General features: G+C 43.2%; 2 protein-coding genes across 2 annotated transcripts; one reads left to right on the top strand and one right to left on the bottom strand.

Moving 5' to 3' along the window:
• Positions 1-922: 922 nt before the first annotated feature.
• tubg1 (tubulin, gamma 1) lies at positions 923-8,714 on the bottom strand. Its single transcript, XM_041956736.1, has 11 exons — positions 8,520-8,714; positions 8,002-8,114; positions 7,562-7,729; positions 7,403-7,471; positions 6,039-6,118; positions 5,790-5,916; positions 4,435-4,521; positions 3,285-3,434; positions 2,917-3,069; positions 2,662-2,823; positions 923-2,101 (listed from the first exon to the last, which is right to left on the bottom strand). Exons 1-11 carry the CDS (start codon positions 8,566-8,568, stop codon positions 1,904-1,906), a joined length of 1,356 nt encoding a protein of 451 aa, XP_041812670.1. The 5' UTR covers positions 8,569-8,714; the 3' UTR covers positions 923-1,903.
• Positions 8,715-10,292: 1,578 nt separating this feature from the next.
• On the top strand, positions 10,293-16,011 carry retreg3 (reticulophagy regulator family member 3). The gene is made up of 10 exons (XM_041956873.1): positions 10,293-10,393; positions 10,636-10,911; positions 12,288-12,394; positions 12,837-12,867; positions 12,957-13,083; positions 13,386-13,470; positions 13,995-14,132; positions 14,223-14,302; positions 14,928-15,060; positions 15,145-16,011. Exons 2-10 carry the CDS (start codon positions 10,664-10,666, stop codon positions 15,690-15,692), a joined length of 1,497 nt encoding a protein of 498 aa, XP_041812807.1. The 5' UTR covers positions 10,293-10,393; positions 10,636-10,663; the 3' UTR covers positions 15,693-16,011.
• Positions 16,012-16,339: the final 328 nt, after the last annotated feature.

Below are 16,339 nucleotides of genomic sequence, written 5' to 3' on the forward strand. Positions count from 1 at the left end.
GAACTTGAATGTCAGACGAATATGAAGACATCCGGTTGTATACATTGTACACCTTATGTAAATGTAGTAGATGACCTTTTCGGAATCTGAGACCATAGATAGGCTTTGTAAATATAAGTTTAGAGTACTGTCTGCTGCACAAGCCCATGCAATAACCAGCCTCAAGACTTAAATCCTCTCACCATGAAAGGCCTTGACGAGTCATTGCACAGTCAGCCCTGTCTCCTGCTCAGAAGCAGGTCGTTGCTTTTTCTACTGCAGCTGCAGGCAGCTCCGAGCTACATGTATGACAAGAAAAAAAAAATCAAACTGCGGATGTTGTTGCTTTGTATTAAGCTTGTTTGTATGCTGCATGGTACCTTTTTATGTATTGTGTGTATATAGTTAATTGCACTATTGTTTGTTTTTAACTAACTTGGAAGTGCAATAAAAACTATAAATACTGTATGTAATTAATAAAAACAGCACCATTTTACCATATTTAGACTTTGGTACTGTTGTTCAGCCTCAGAGCTCATTTCCTTTGTTTCATTATCAGAAAATAGGCTTTCTTGTCTCGACCAGTGAAGCCGTGTAAGACCATTGTTTTCAACCAGGCACATTTTATAAAAGTCTGAAGTTTGGCGCCAGCAGCAGAGCTGAGAGCCTTACCCCCCTTCCCTCTCCGAAGCTTTTCTGGTTAAAAACAATAGCTGGTTGAGCAAGCGTTGCTAAGTGCCTTTACGTTCCCCTGTGGTAATGAGCCTTAACCGAGTTAGATGAACGGCCACCAAAACACGGAGGCTGCAGGTGAGGAAAAAAAAGGGATGTTTTATCATTTTGTAAATGGATTTAAATTGACAAATGGGAAGTAAAACAGCCTTTATGTAAAATCTACCAAGTACACTGTCAGATAAAACCATTTCAAAAAGCAAATACAAAATGATAGAAAATGTGTTTATTCATCATTTTTAACAGGTCCAACAAGAAAAAGCAACAAGAAACAGTATTCATTTTAAACAATACAGTGAACAAGCCATTCTTTATAGTATATTTACAGGCATAGAGATGTTACAATGAGATCCCTGTACACCATGTTCATCTGTGCAAACTGATACTTTACAGTGCAGGAGAGCAATGCTGTTAAAATGTCAATGCAGTGTATATGGCTGGTATTTTTACATCATTTTTGGCAAAAGCCCAACTTCAACTTGACATTGCTGGCCATGTAAAGTAACAAAGGAGCGATGTGTAGCAGACAGTAAAAAGCACCATGTCAGAAATGTCTGGGATCCAAGAGCCTGCATTCACCATCCTGCAACACACTATCAATCCTTCTTCCATTATTCAAGGCCATCACTTTGTGGGTGGTGGATGATTTTCCTGTAAATCAACTGCACAAAAACTAAAGTACTGAACACAGTATAAAAATAGACCAAAACAAGGCAACAGGTCATCTTACATTGCTGAAAAATAGTCTACAAGGGGAGAAAGCTGAGTGTAAGTGAAATGGGGAAAAAAAAGACTATTAACAGACATTTATAGATTGTTTTGTACAAAACATATTGATGCTTTCTGCACAGACTTGCAGAAGCACTCCTACTTTCACTTCACTGGACTATTAGGTAAGAGTTGCTGTACTTAATCTCCAGGATGTGACACAAACCAGAAAAACACTCATTTTTCTTTTTGGTGGGCGTTAACACTCATCCCTCAGTCTCTTCAGTTTTGAGGCACAAACACTGTACCATTACATGCTATAACAAGCCAATAAATACGTTTTTAGAGAAGCAGCTATAGCTAAATAACTGTCAATTTGGGGGCAACTGTATGTGGAAGAAAATATTTTGAAACATGAGAAAGGGACATAAATTGGGTTAGAATAACCTAGCTAAGCATGTATGCTGACTGGTTTGAAGTCCGGTCACTGTTCTTGTGTTCCCCAGGAAATATAGTCTGGCCGCGTGGCTGCGCTGTACTCGTCTACCAGCTGCTGGACCACTTCGCGTGAGTTGTCCAGCTCGTCAAAGTTGTCCTTGAATATGTCCTCTTTGCGGAACTGCTCCAGGAAGGCTTCGCGCTTACGCAGTTTGTCGTACTGCCGGCACGTCCGCTCAAACAGCTGTGGGACAGAGACAGAGGGGACGTCAAAACTAAATCCAGCTCTCAGAATAAGAACCTGAAACTTAGCCCTTTCAGACTTCTTTGAAACTCGCACAGTCTGTTTAAATTTCTCTGTTATGAGAAAGGAAACTGAAATCCATGACTTCACTTCCTCAGATGACTGTAATTTCCCCTTACTTAATTTAGCACCTAAATAATACAAAAAAAGTCTGACTAAGGCATTGTAACATTACTGCCTGTAAAAGGCTTTCTCAATCTTATCAGATTAAGTAATTCAATGAGGATTTTCCCTCAACATCACAGCTCTATAGCTGTATGTTCTATACCAGCAAAAGAGGCAAAAATCACCCACGGTTTCAAAGAATTGTCTCATTTGGCAGGATGAGGATTCAAAACCTAATTTTCGTGGACTTTCCCTCAAACTGCCGCTGTGCTCGTCTTTCAGATAATGCATATCCTCAAATATTGACTCGAAACAAACAGACACTGTATAAACACGCTGAGAGGAGAATGTAACTGAACAGACTGAGGCGACACAACCTGAAGAAGAGCACTTACAGAGGAGATACTGGTGTGGTTGGCCATCATCAGGCCGCTGACTCGGTGGGCCGAGGGCAGGTACGGGGACTTCCTGGACAGAGCCACCTGGATGCTGGCGGGACCCCAGGGAATAAAGCTGGCAAGTTTACGCTCCCGGATCCTTTGGAGGCTTTTGTGCACCTACAGCAGAGTCGGTCGAGACAAGTTTGAATACTCGCCAAACATGTTGAGACATTCGGAATTTGTAAGAATAAAGATGCCCTGCGCTCGCACCTGTGTGGGGTCGACCTCTCCCTGGATGATGTTAAGGATGGCGATGTAGCAGTGGCTCGGCTGTCTCTCTCTTCCTGTGGACACCATCACGTTCTTGGGTTGCAGAAGCCTCCTCATCACATCCAGCACTGTGGTTTTCCTCACACTAGCAACCTGAGACAGAGTGCGTTTACTGATTCAAGAGTCAACATTTCAGGGACATTGAGTATTTTAAATATTAACTGATAACTGCAAGAATACCTTAGTCCACTGTACTGGGTTTACATGAAAACATGCTGGATTTCTATTATTTCACCTGAGCAGACGTCCTTTTTCTGACTTACATGTCTCTCTATTTCACTTTATTTCAACCACTGGTCTGGACTCACCGACTGGTCAGTAGTAAGTGGGGTATATCCAGTCATGAGGAAGTGGAGGCGGGGGGTGGGGATGAGGGACGCAATCAGGCCAATAAGGTCGTTGTTCATATAGCCGGGGTAGCGCAGAGTAGTTGTGCTGGCAGACATGATGGTGGAAACCTGTGAGTATGAGGGTTCAGTTAGATACAGAGCTTTATTAAACTGAGTTTTTGTTCTTGCGTGATGTGTAAAATGTCTACATTATGAAAATTGTGTTATTACAACATACACAAAAAAAGCTTACTTAAAAAGTAACTTTTATGAGAGCTAGCAACATTAGCTGTCCTGAGTCATCACAGTCCCATAACCTTCAACAGGTGGACAAATAGTGTAACTATTCAGGTCACAATTTACAGGACTGTGATGACTAATAACAGCTGACACATCACAATCATGACTCCATGACTATCTCATAGTGAATTTAACAGTCTCATCTACAAGAGGGACAGAGTGAAAAAAAGACTCTGCACACTGCTCTGCGCTCTCGATGCTGTTTGTTTACAAAGTATTATCTGGTTACGGGAGGTGTAGCAACAGTACTCAACTGAAAAGTGCACAGATTCAACGCTGGCTTGCCAGCTGTCAGGCTACCATGTTGTCAAGAAACACAAACAGCAGGACTGAATTGGTGTGCAGAGTTTTCCGCTCTTGCTGCTGGAATTGATTAGAACTGGACGCCTGTTCTCTACCTAGTCGAACCACCTGACACTGACAGTCTGTAGCTGTATGAGACAACCTGTATTTTGCATAATTCAGCCTTACAAGTGGTGCAGGTCTTTTGTTATTCCTGCTCGACTGTCTTGCGCATAAATTCCTAAATTCAAAATCTTAAGTGTGGCTGCTGTCAAGCTACATGACACGCTGTTTGGTGTGTGCAGCCTTGTGTAACTCCTATGAAAACTGAAATCCAGTTTGACGTGCAACTGACTCGCCAAACTAGTTTGCGAATCTTGTAATTTTTGTAGTGAGCGACGCGTGTCTAGTACTGTCTGTCTCGACGTCTGCCTTTGTAGGAGTACAGTCAGGTAGACTGAAATGTAGCTGAAACCTGCTGAGTGACGAGCTGAGAGAACGACTGGAGAGGTAGAGGTTGTAGCTGTGAGTGATGTCTCTTACTCACCAGCTGATTGATCTGGGAGAACGAGGGGTTCTGAATATGCAGCCTGTCTGTGGCGATGCGATTAAGAGCTGTGTTATCCAACACCACCTGATATACAACACACACAGACAGAGGGCAATTATTAGACAAATGAAGGGAAAACAGAAGAGAGGTTCCATCCAGCTCGACAACACAGTGAAAGCCAATACACAGGAAGAGTGTGAGGGTATCGGAGTAATGACGCAGTCAAGGAACCTCTTAAGGAGCAACACAGTGTGCTGTTGTTAAGAGGGCAGACATAAAAGACACACTGTGCAGTCGCAACAGAGGGACCAGTTCTTGGGCAGATTCCATTAGCCCTCTGGCTAATGCAATCAACATGAGGGCCTTATGCAAGATCCTGGAGGAAGTAGGTATTATAGAGGAAACACCATTAGACTGTCAGAGCATCTCAGACTAATGCAATCACCAATTTAAGACAGATTTATTAAGTTCAATTTGTAATGCCTCGATGCTGGCACTGCAGTTTCTTCTTCATTAGTCTGCTACACAAGCACTGAGGCGGCCTAAAAAGTGAGATTTTAAACAAAAGAACTGACAGAAGTGAAAATGTTAAACTATACAAGTTGCATAGTTTCACAATTGAGGCCAGTGGATTTTGAAATGGACTAAAGGAAGTCTTTGTATAGAAAGGCCAAGTGTTGAGGGTAAAGTTGACTTTCAAAGCTTAAAGTGTGTATTGTGACATCAGTTAATTCAAAACAAGTGACAACTGGCTAGTCCCATTTCCAAACCACACACTTCAGGGGAGAAGTAACAATCTCTGTCTTCATATTTGTGATTATGAGTTTCCTTTAATCACTTAAAAACAACATTAAGCCCAGCCAAAGCTGGTCCAGCACGGTGTGGATTTCTGTTGACAAAACGCAGTTTGTTATGGCACTGTGAGTGCAGTGTGTAATAGGCCTGTGAGACTAAATCAAATTTTATTCATGTAAGAGTTTCACATGTCTTTGATGTCTTAACACAGTTTGACATGTGTACTAGCATTTACATGCTGCGTTTAGACCCTTGCCATTTACGTCAGAACACACAAGGCCAAATTTATTTAATAGTCTGACATCACACCATAATTTTATTGGAAATTTGACTGGTTGCTTTTTTAGTAAACTTATTTTGTTTTCTGTTCCAGCTCATTGATAGTGGAACAGTTTAGCTACCATGTTGTATTGTGACTTTGGTTTGTAGACATGCCACAGTTACGAGCAGGGTCGTTTTCATGCCATCTTGTGAGGTTATTTAGAGTCACGGCTGTGTTGTGAAGCAAAGCGAGCCACGGGATGAATCAACATGCATTCACGAGTGCTGCTGCTCACCACGCAGTCTGCGTTCTGGGTGAGCCTCTTCAGCGTGAGCAGCGAGTTGTACGGCTGAACGACCACGTCACTCATCTCATCCTGGTTTGGGAAAACAGAGTAAGTCTGCACCAGCTTCTTTGGGTACCTGGAGATGAGAAAATGGACAGTGTGTTTTACTCACACGAAAACTGTTGCGCGTAAATGTTTGGCTGTTCGGTCCTGCTTGAAAGCAAATATTTCCAACAAGCTGCATGTGTGTTTGTGGACCTGTCATTGAGTTTCTCCAGCAGATAGGATCCCAGTCCCGAGCCCGTCCCCCCAGCAATGGAATGACACAGGACAAATCCCTGCAGAGACAAAGGGTTACTTATTACTTGCAGTTCTAATTTACAGCTAGTGTGTGCCACGTGTGTAAAAAGCTTACTGTAAACTCTACTGATGCAGAAAGCTGAATGTGTGTGGGTTAGCAAATGCCTCTCTTCCTAGGCAGTTATATAAATGGGAGTGCAGCCCCACCTCACAAATAGGCTCCCTCACCCCCCAAGACAGCCCTGTAATACCTGCCTTCTACACTCGCCCGGCTATTATCACCAGACATTCTACACGCCACACCCTGCCAACATACACATGCTCACGGCAGCTCGGCCCACCTTCCTATCCAACGCACACATGAGTGCACACACTAAATAATAATGTGGGGTCATAATGTGAATGAGTTACAGAAATTGCAGACCTTAGAGGGGAAATGTGAGTGTTATTTCATGGGAGGCTGGCAGCTGAAGAAAGTTCACCAAAAAAACAAAAAAAAGAGGCTAAAAATAACAGTGAAGCACTGCTGGGGCTTTGCTACGGTAGTTTTAAGATGACACACACTGGCACCACTTTAACACAGCTTCAATCAAGTCACTCGTTTCCGGATGCTTTTTTACCACAACAAAGATACACAAGTCTGACTGAAAGTCAAGTTTGAGTACAATCAAGTATTCCCTGATACTATTCAGACTGTAGATGGATTACTGAACAGGCCTAATGGCACAGGCTCACGAGCCACCTCAGCCTCACCTGCAAAATGTCACTGAAAGAGACACACACACACACAAAAAAAGAACACCAAGAGATGCAAAATGATCACAAAGAGACAGAAAACGACCACAAAAGAGACACAAAATGACTATGAGACACTGAAACACCAAAAGGGACACAAAACGACCACAAAAGAGACAAAGTATGGTGGTTTTGTGTCTCTTTAAGTCTGGGTCTTGCTCCTGTGCAGGATGAGTAAAGGGGCTTTTATGTATCTGTGTCCAGGGGCCTGTTGACTCATAATTAGTCCATGGTTTCAACAAAAATCCTGCTATTTCTACAGATTTAATCTGGAATGAACTCATCACATTTTTAACTACAAACAAACACCTAATGTTTTTGACATTTTCTTGCATGTTTGAGGATCAGGCTCCAGTTGCAAGTTGCTCTTGAGCAGGGTATGAGGGTAGGTTGATCATACTATCTAATATTTCTACACACAGCAATATCACATTACTTTTAAATCTGTTTTTAAAATTCCACACAGGAACAGCCCCGATCACTCCCAGCCCCAGAGACAGTCGGTATGTGATAAATGGCAGACTTGCCTCCAGACTGTCGCTGCCATCTGCCTCCCGGTCAATGATGTCAAAGATGTCTTCTTGGATTTTTTTGCCCTGGGGGGGGATTTTAGATGCATTAGATTTTATATTTCTTTAATTGGCATTAATGGCACAGGGTTAAAGAAAGTAATTTCCAGTGATCACCTGTGAGTATCCACTGGCCCAGTTGTTGCCAGCACCTCCTCCATGCTCAGAGAGGTAGATGTTCTCTGGGTTGTACAGGTTTGCATAAGGAGAGTTGAGGATGGAGTGGATCACCCTCGGCTCCAGATCCAGGAGAACTGCGCGGGGGATGTAGTGCTCATCGTCAGCCTGTGGAGTTTTAAGAAGAAGCGGGGGTTAGTTGGTGATACTGCACTGGCTGTGGGTTGATGCGTCCTTGCAGGGTCCGAGTTACTCCAGTTTACACTACAACCACTCCACCTAGTGGCACATGGGGATGTTGCACCTCAGCGCCACATAAACATCACCTGATAAAGCCTGAACATGCCCAATATTCATATGGTGTGATGAAAATAAACGCTTTTTGTAGCTCATGAAGTGAGAGATGATGAAGTGAAGCAGTTAGTGCTCAAATCAGTTACCTGATAGAAGAACACATCCTTTCTGTCGGTCCCTTCAGTTGCAAACTCCTCAACAATCCCCTCTGGACTGATGCCATGCTCTGCACACAGCTGCTTCCAAAACTCAAAACCGACTGCAAACACAGAGGAGCGGGTCAGCAAACGGTTACGGTTACCGGTAATCTTAACTGGCCGTTTGTGACGTTACAAGCTTTAGCGTTAACAGACAAACAGTAAACACATTAACTACCATAAACTACAGCGGTACCTGAATGACACTACACAGGTAAGGTTAGCAAACGTTAACTTTTAGGAGGCCACATTAATTACAAGTCAACTAAGATAGTTCAAACTTACGCTGTTTCTTCTATTTTGAGCTAAAATAGATTTGATACTAGCATTTAGCTAACGTCGTTGCACAGCAGTAAGCTTGACAGATCACCCTAGCTAGCTAACTTAATGGACATTAGCTATCGTTTTAATGGTTGCGGGCGAACAGAGAGATGGGACTCTCAACGTTGACTTGGTCTTTCACGTACTTTGATTTCCGCATTGTCCAAGCTGAAGCGTTATAATTTCCCGCGGCATGTTCAGTCGTTTCAGTTGCTCCTTATTTAGCTAGCACGCTAGCTGCTTGCTACACACTGCTTGCTAGCACGCTAGCTGCTTGCTAGCTAAATATTACAAGAAAAGTGCCCTGCTGCTCAAACCGCTTCACCACCAGCCCGCTCCTTCCCGCTTGGTGCTGATGTGACGTTAAGGATGACTTCTTCTTCTTTTTTATTGACGGATATGCAAACTGACATTACAGCTTTATACCGCCACCTACTGTATCGGAATGTCGAGTCAGAAGGCAGACGAAACGACACATTTAAAGCAGAAAAATCCTGGCAACATGACTTCTTCTCTTCTACAAGCGAAAATAACATGAACACCATAACACAGACATCCCCTCTTTAGTTTGAGTTTGCTCCCTACTGTTATTTTAAAAGTTTTATTTTGAATGTCTCCAACGCCGGAAGTATTAGTATGCTATTATTTCCGACTTGACAGTCGTGGAGCCCATGTTTTCCAATCATGAACGTTCAATGCCCTCCAGTGGCCACATTGTGTAACTACATGTTTTTTACATACATGTTTTCCCAAACCAGGATAAGATGTAAAAAATTTGAAAGATGTTTTTATTGTTGTTTTTGTTGTTGTTGTTGTTGTTGTTGCTACATTTTGAAAGCTTCATTTTTGGATATCTACAACACATATACATATAACACATTTTTTTAAAAAAAGGGACAAGACCAGATTGTGACATGCATTAGCAAATGTTGCTGCTTCTACAATAAGGTCATTTTGTAATGGAATAACAAACTTTATTTTGTTTAGAATTCGTGTAATTTAGATAGATAGATAGATAGATAGATAGATAGATAGATAGATAGATAGATAGATAGATAGATAGATAGATAGATATACTTTATTTATCCCAAGCTGGGAAATTGCAGTTTTTTCATAATGCTTTTCAATTTTTCATAATGCTCATCCTAATCAGCACCTCGAATATGCTGTTGTGCCCCATCTTGCCAGTGCAGTATTTACAGTTATGCAGTTTCCTGCCCTCTAGTGGTCACAATTCGCTATTACAACTCACATCCCAATAGTCAAGTGTGACAGAATAGCATATTCTTTCCCCGCTTAAATCATTCAAAATAAAACGTTTAAAACATGATGTAGTTAGACACTGCGACCACCAGAGGGCACTGTAGAATAATATAAATACTCTAACCATCAACTTTTTCTTTTAACTTGAAATCACTTACCAAGCCGAAAGGACGACGTAGTGTTTTTCCGTTGAAAACTCCATCTGATATATATACAGTAATTATTTCAAACAAGACAGCAAAGATTTCACTCATTTATAATCAGAGCTCTGTTGCATTTAAAGACTTGTGTTTCTGATTCACATTTCAAGTTGTCAGATTTAGCATCGACATAAAAAGTAATGCATCACTCTCTTATTGCACATAAACCAACCATATATCAAATCAGAAAGGACGGAACCTTTAAACGAAAAAGAAATTATAGTTTTCAACTTTATTTATTTCGTACTAAGCCATACAAAACCACGAACGATAAACAACAACAACAACAAAAAACTAAAATAAAATTGATACAGTAATATTTTAACCTAAAAGGAGGCCTGAAGGCGTCAAGGTCCAGATGGGTTGCTGAACTGGTTTTCAGTGTACTGTACTGCCTTAACGTAACCAAAAAAGAAATATTCCTATTCCCCTGAACGCAGCACGACAGAGGGGCTCGGGTGGATTGTGATTGGGCTGCTGAGGGCTCAGAAAAACAAGTTACGCCATATTGTCAGTTTCCGAAGACAGTGCCACATTCCCGCAAAAATGACGAAATAGTAAGTGTCAAATCATTGTCATATTAAACATTTTTAATGATAACACGGTTGCTTCTATTATAGGTAGATGTTTACTGTTAGACGCTAACACGATGATTCAGCTGGTTGCTAGCTGATAGCTTAGTTCCGTTAGCACATAACGTTCGGTCAGTTAGCCGATGTTGTGAGTGGAGCTGCTCCGTGGCGCTGTGGTGCCCCTTATCGAGCGGTTTACCTGTTTCACTTCAGTCTTTATTTTGCAGGTTTACTCAACCCACGCTAGACGCTAAGATGGCGCACACTGGTGCAAAAGAAGACGCATCCGTGGAGGATTGCCCTGACAGACAGGGGTCTAGTGTCTGTCTGCGAAGTCGACCATGCTCCAGCGAGAGAGACGGTCAGGTACGGACTGTCAAAGCTGCCCTTCAGTCCAGGTTGGGGCCCTACGAGCCCGTCCTGACCTACCTGCAGTCCGTCCTCGTTTGGGAAAGACCCTTTCAGTGTTTGCTTCTCTACACTGTGGTCAACGTTGTGTTCTGGTGAGTTTCAGCTGATGTTAGGTAAACTTAGTAACGTGGACTTGGATGGCAAACTTGAGTTTCTTGTGGTTGTTTCAGTGTTATAGCCGCCTACATTCAGACAATACAAAGACTGTTTGGTCGTTAGGGGAAAGCCAACGTGACTGGAAGCAGCTGGTGTTTCTACACAATGCAACCTGTCAATTCAAGACACCACAGATGGCTGGCTAGTGGTGCTATTTATAGACAAACCCTGCAGACTCTCCTACCTTCTCTCTAATGTTGCTCCTCACAAAACTGCTTTCTTATTGTGTGGTGTCCTTGTTGTTGCATGAGTTTGGGAGGCTGCAAATTGAGTTTGAATCTGCAATTTGCAGGTCAATGAGTTGTCACCACAGAAGTAGGAGGAAATGCATCTTTAGCGTTCATTTATATGTGTCTCAGTTTTACAGCTTTAAGATTAAGTCAGCCCTTAACTTAAACAATAAAACTTTAAGGAGGAGGAACAGAAGAATTAAGTCGGAGAAAGTGTAGGATTGGGCGGCCTTGATATTGCTGTATGGTAAGAATAGCTGACCTGGGTCACAGAGAGGGCCTGACAGACCTGCTTGTGGAGCTCAGGCGTTCAGCCTTCATTCGATTAGACCACTGGGCATGCAAGGCTGCTCGTCCTGTCTCCCTTTTACTCGCGCTTCAGCACACACTCAGCGGTGCAGGGTAGTTTTCTGCCCCAAGAGATGCATTCACAACCTATACTAATGCATGAAGTGACAATGGCAAGTCACATGGAGATGGGGAGGCACTATGGGCAACCCTCTCCAACAGTAGCTCACTGAAGTCGTCTTGATTTTCTTTCTTAAAATACCAGATGGAAAACAGAACTGTTGCTGCTAATTGCACTGCCACCCCAAATACCAATATACCTTGTTCTGCCAACAAATTCTTTGTTAGGTTAATCTCTAACTGCTGATTGGCAGAATCCTCTAACGTTGTTGCGGTCAACAAATTTTGAAGTCTTGTGGTCTGAAAGTGGAGCAACATTAGAGGATTTTCATTGTTCAGGCCCAGGAAAGTGAGAGCAGTCTGTGTGAACACGCCTTCAAAGAGAGAAACCACCTGAAGCCACACCCGTGACAGCACCTGCCTGATTTGTCAAGGCTGCATTCTATTTATATTACAGAAATACCATCAGTGGGTGTAACATACACACCAAAGGGTGGGATGACTTTCTCTTTTCTGAGTTCTGACTAAAGGAAATGGTAGATGATGACTCAGGAGTTTTGTGGCGTCATGAAATCTGTACTAAATTGCTGAATTGTTTTATTTGTTTATCATTTTCTCCTGGGGTAACAGGCATGGGACGTACTGTCTGGTCATGTGTTGCTTATTTCCTCCAGGTTCTTCGCCCTGACCTCACTGCGCCTGCTGTTCCTGCTGGCTTCTGGTCTGGCTGTGCTTGTCTGTGTTGATACCTGGAGAAACAAGATCTGGCCGGAGATTAGAGGTGCAACAAATTGCTTTTTTTTGATGTTTTTCTTTAGATCTGACTAGCAGACTCTGACATGTTCTGAACCTTTCCTCTACTTTTCCCCCAGGAAGGTCTTTTTCCTTCTTTTGTCAGCGTTAATTATACCTTAGATAATTCCCCAGTTTACTGTGATTACTGTAAAAGTACTTTGTCAGAGTAGATATGCCATCAGTCAGCAGACCTACTCTCTGACATTGCAAGTATATTACACCTGGATCTGTTAATCTCTCAAACCTGTTTGTGAACTTGTGTAACACACCAAGTATACAAGGTCAAAGAGTAGAGACAAGCTTAAGAAGAATGTGCAACACAATTTGGATTCCTTTTGTCCTACACTATACACTCTGCATATGCAACATTGATGTGCATTATGTTGTTTAATGTTTCTCAACCTGATGCTCATTCTCTCTCTCCACAGTCAGAAACCTGGATGAATCAGAAAATGAGAGGTTTGTTCCTGCAACCACAAGACAGTATTCAGCAATAATAATGGTATAGGTAGAAAGCAGGTGCCTTAATAATTTCTCTGTCTGTCTAGCTGGGGTCTGGTGCAGCCCGGCATCCTCAGTGTGCCTGAACTGTGCCACCACATGGCTGAGGCCTGGGTCAGCGCAGCAGTTCTCACATCCAGTGTGGTGCAGTACAAACGACGTAACCCTGGCAAGGTGAGGACCGCACGCAACAGTATGGAAAATACATGCATGTGATTTCCAGAAAACCTCTTTTCATATATATCACAGCAACTGTTTTTGGTTTGGAAACACACCTTTAAAGTTGTGTGTTTAATGTCTGTCACATGTAATTACGTAATGATGCAACATCAGAATTTCAAGTATTTTACACATCAGTCAAAGAGAAGTCTGAGTTAGTAATTTCCGTCTCACTATTCCCAAACTAGGCACCACAGTTAATCCCATATTTTAATAATGGTGATTAATTATAATGATGTGCTGTTGCTCTGTGTCAGTTTTGCATCCTGACCTGTGGAGTGTTCACCTGTTTGGCTGTGGTTGGACGCTACATTCCTGGATTGGTGCTTTCCTACTCTGCTGGTGAGTCCCCAAGTTATAACTAGTCCTACCTACAGATCCAGGCCAGCGGGACCACGTTGGCAGGGAAACTCATCCTGACTGGTCCTATTAAAAATGCATGTGTGTTGAAACCAGATCTGCGAGGCCCCAGTGCCACGGCCTGGTCTGTGAGGTGATTAAAACCATGATGAGACACAAGGAAGGAGTGTAGGGAGCCAAGCAGAAAGCTAAGGCGGTCATACTGAGACCGAGCTAATCTCCTAACCTTCAGCCAGTGCAGCCTGGAGAGGCTGGGTGGGGGGGTTGAGAGCTGCCAAGGCCCGCTGACGTCTGAAACAATCCACAGCAGCTTGTACTGTACATGTTAACTCCCTGCTGCTCCCTCTGCCTCACTTTGTGTAGCTCTAGTGGAGCTAACAGAGGGCTGTGTAATTTAGAAACTGAACCTGTACAGAGCACAAACGAACAGAGCTGTTTTCTTCAACAACTATACCAGAATTTCCTCCTACTTTTACAATGGCTGGTATTCTTTCCCTCTCCTCTAGTGTTGGCTACTCTCGTGGCCCCTCTCGCAGCCTATCACAGAGTGTTTCAGCATGTGTGCGTGAAGCTGGAGCCGGCCCTGCAGTGGCTGGACTTCAGTGTTCGTGGATACATGATGTCAAAGCCTATTGATAATCAGTGTAAGTAGCACATCAAAAGTCAGTTTTCCCTTACCTTCAGTGAGTTTTGTAATCATTTGTTGTCAATATGTTTGTCCTTCTGCTCTGCAGTCCTGCGGAGGCCCATTCATGGTGCAGCCTCAGATGAAGCCAGTGACAGTGAGGAAGAGTTGGCTGCTTTCTGTCCAACTGTAAGTCTTTTTAGCTTCAAATGCGTCTCCCAATATTATAATGAATCTGTCCCTGTTCTGTTGTCGATGTTAATTACTGTGGTCCTCTTATTTTCTGTTCTGTTCATCAGCCCTGGCTCTCTATTTATGATCAGGGACATCAGATCTAAAATTTGTCTGGAAAATCCATATGTTGAAAGGCTTTCTTCACATTGTGCTCTCACATAGTAGTTGTGACAACATGCTGCACTTAAGGCTTCTGTATCCAACGTTTACTTCCACTTAACATGAACATGTTCAGCGTACACAATACTTGTGCCAGATATGAGAAAATGGACTGTTGAGTACGTACCGTGACTTAAATTAAAACAGTGCGGAGGATCGCAGTTAAAATATACCTATGGCTTTGTTTTCAGCACAGTCTTAGTTACGGTAGCACATCTGAGCCACTTCCTGTTGGGGTTAAGAACTTCACATGATGTGATGTTCCCATCGTGTGCCTTTATATTTTTACGTGTGTGTGTGTGTGTGTGTGTGTGTGTGTGTGTGTGTGTGTGTGTGTGTGTGTGTGTGTGTGTGTTCGTGCGTGTGTGTCTAAAAAAACTTTGACACAACTTTTAACCATTCAATCTGCTGTCATTTCTAGTTTGATGATGCTGTTGTCGCGAAGGAACTTGCACTGACTGACTCTGAGCACTCTGATGCTGAGGTGTCCTACACTGACAATGGAACATTTAACCTATCACGTGGCCAGACCCCGCTCACAGAGGGCTCTGAGGGTAAGTATGCAGGTATTGCAGATTTTCTTTTCTTTTCTGGTGTGTTCTCGTGTCTCACAGTGTTCCTGTCTGCGTTTGGGTCAGACCTTGACAGACACAGTGACCCTGAGGAATCCTTTGCTCAAGACCTCCCAGACTTCCCCTCCATTAACCCTGATGCCACTCTGATGGATGATGACGATGATACGAGCATAGGTCTGCCTAGTCTCGGCCCATCCGGCCTAGCTAGTCACCGGGCTTCAGTGCTGGATGTAGATGCTCACCTGGACTCAGACCAGGACGATCTGGATGCAGAACTTTCTCTCGGCGGCCTGCCACCTGTCTCTGATTTGACTGGAGACTTGGCCGGAGTCATCGCCAGCAACATGATCCAGGCAGCGCTGATAGGGGCAATGCAACCTCGGCCTCCTGCTACCCAGCGCAGAGACGGCCCTCCCAGGGCCGGGGCCCACCGAAGCTACCGCAAGCAGTCCAGCTCCGAGCTGGACACAGACTTGGACGGAGAGGACTTTGAAATGCTGGATCAGTCTGAACTGAACCAGTTGGATCCCCTTGGAGGAGGAGGGGGTACTAGACGGGCAGAGAGCCAGGGGTCTAACTTCTTGTCTAGCCTGCTGGGTAAACCACAGTAAGAGGTGCGTGTGTGTGCGTGTGCGCATGCTCTTCATGGGCAGTGTACATGTTGATGAGCTGCGAGTGTGTGTTGTGTGTGTGAGAGAGATGATTTTAGGTTCCAGCAGCCCCGCTTCTGATTGGCATCAGTTTATCACTGTGAAGTATTTTATTTTTTCTATCTTTTCAGAGTCATTTCTCCCATACCTTGAAACCCTGATCATCCTGAAAACTTTTACTTTGTAGGCTGAGCAATAGGAAATGCAACAGTTAAAAAAAAAAAAAACACATTCAGACAAGGAATAACCAGCATTATTGAGCCGTGTTGCAGTCTTGGAATTTTATGCACCCATAAGTTACAAAGGTACTCGTTAGTGACTTTAAACAAAGAACAGCAGTGCCCATGAAATCTTTTCTACCTGGAGGTCTACACATACAGGGCTATTTAACATGGGACCAAATATGACATTCCTGATGGTTGAGCTGAGCCATGTTGCTTTGATAATGACATTATGGAATAGCATTACACGTTTAACTTCCTTTAGTTTCATGAAAAATCTTTTTTTCCCGTCACATTTTGTCAAAGAAACAGCAGGTTCATGTTGCTGTCGATTTCAGTGCTCTGCTGTCCTTTCAACATGGATGTGATCTGTTAGAGGATTTATTT

Source organism: Chelmon rostratus, chromosome 17 (genome assembly GCF_017976325.1).
Source record: "Chelmon rostratus isolate fCheRos1 chromosome 17, fCheRos1.pri, whole genome shotgun sequence".
Lineage (NCBI taxonomy): Eukaryota > Metazoa > Chordata > Actinopteri > Chaetodontiformes > Chaetodontidae > Chelmon > Chelmon rostratus.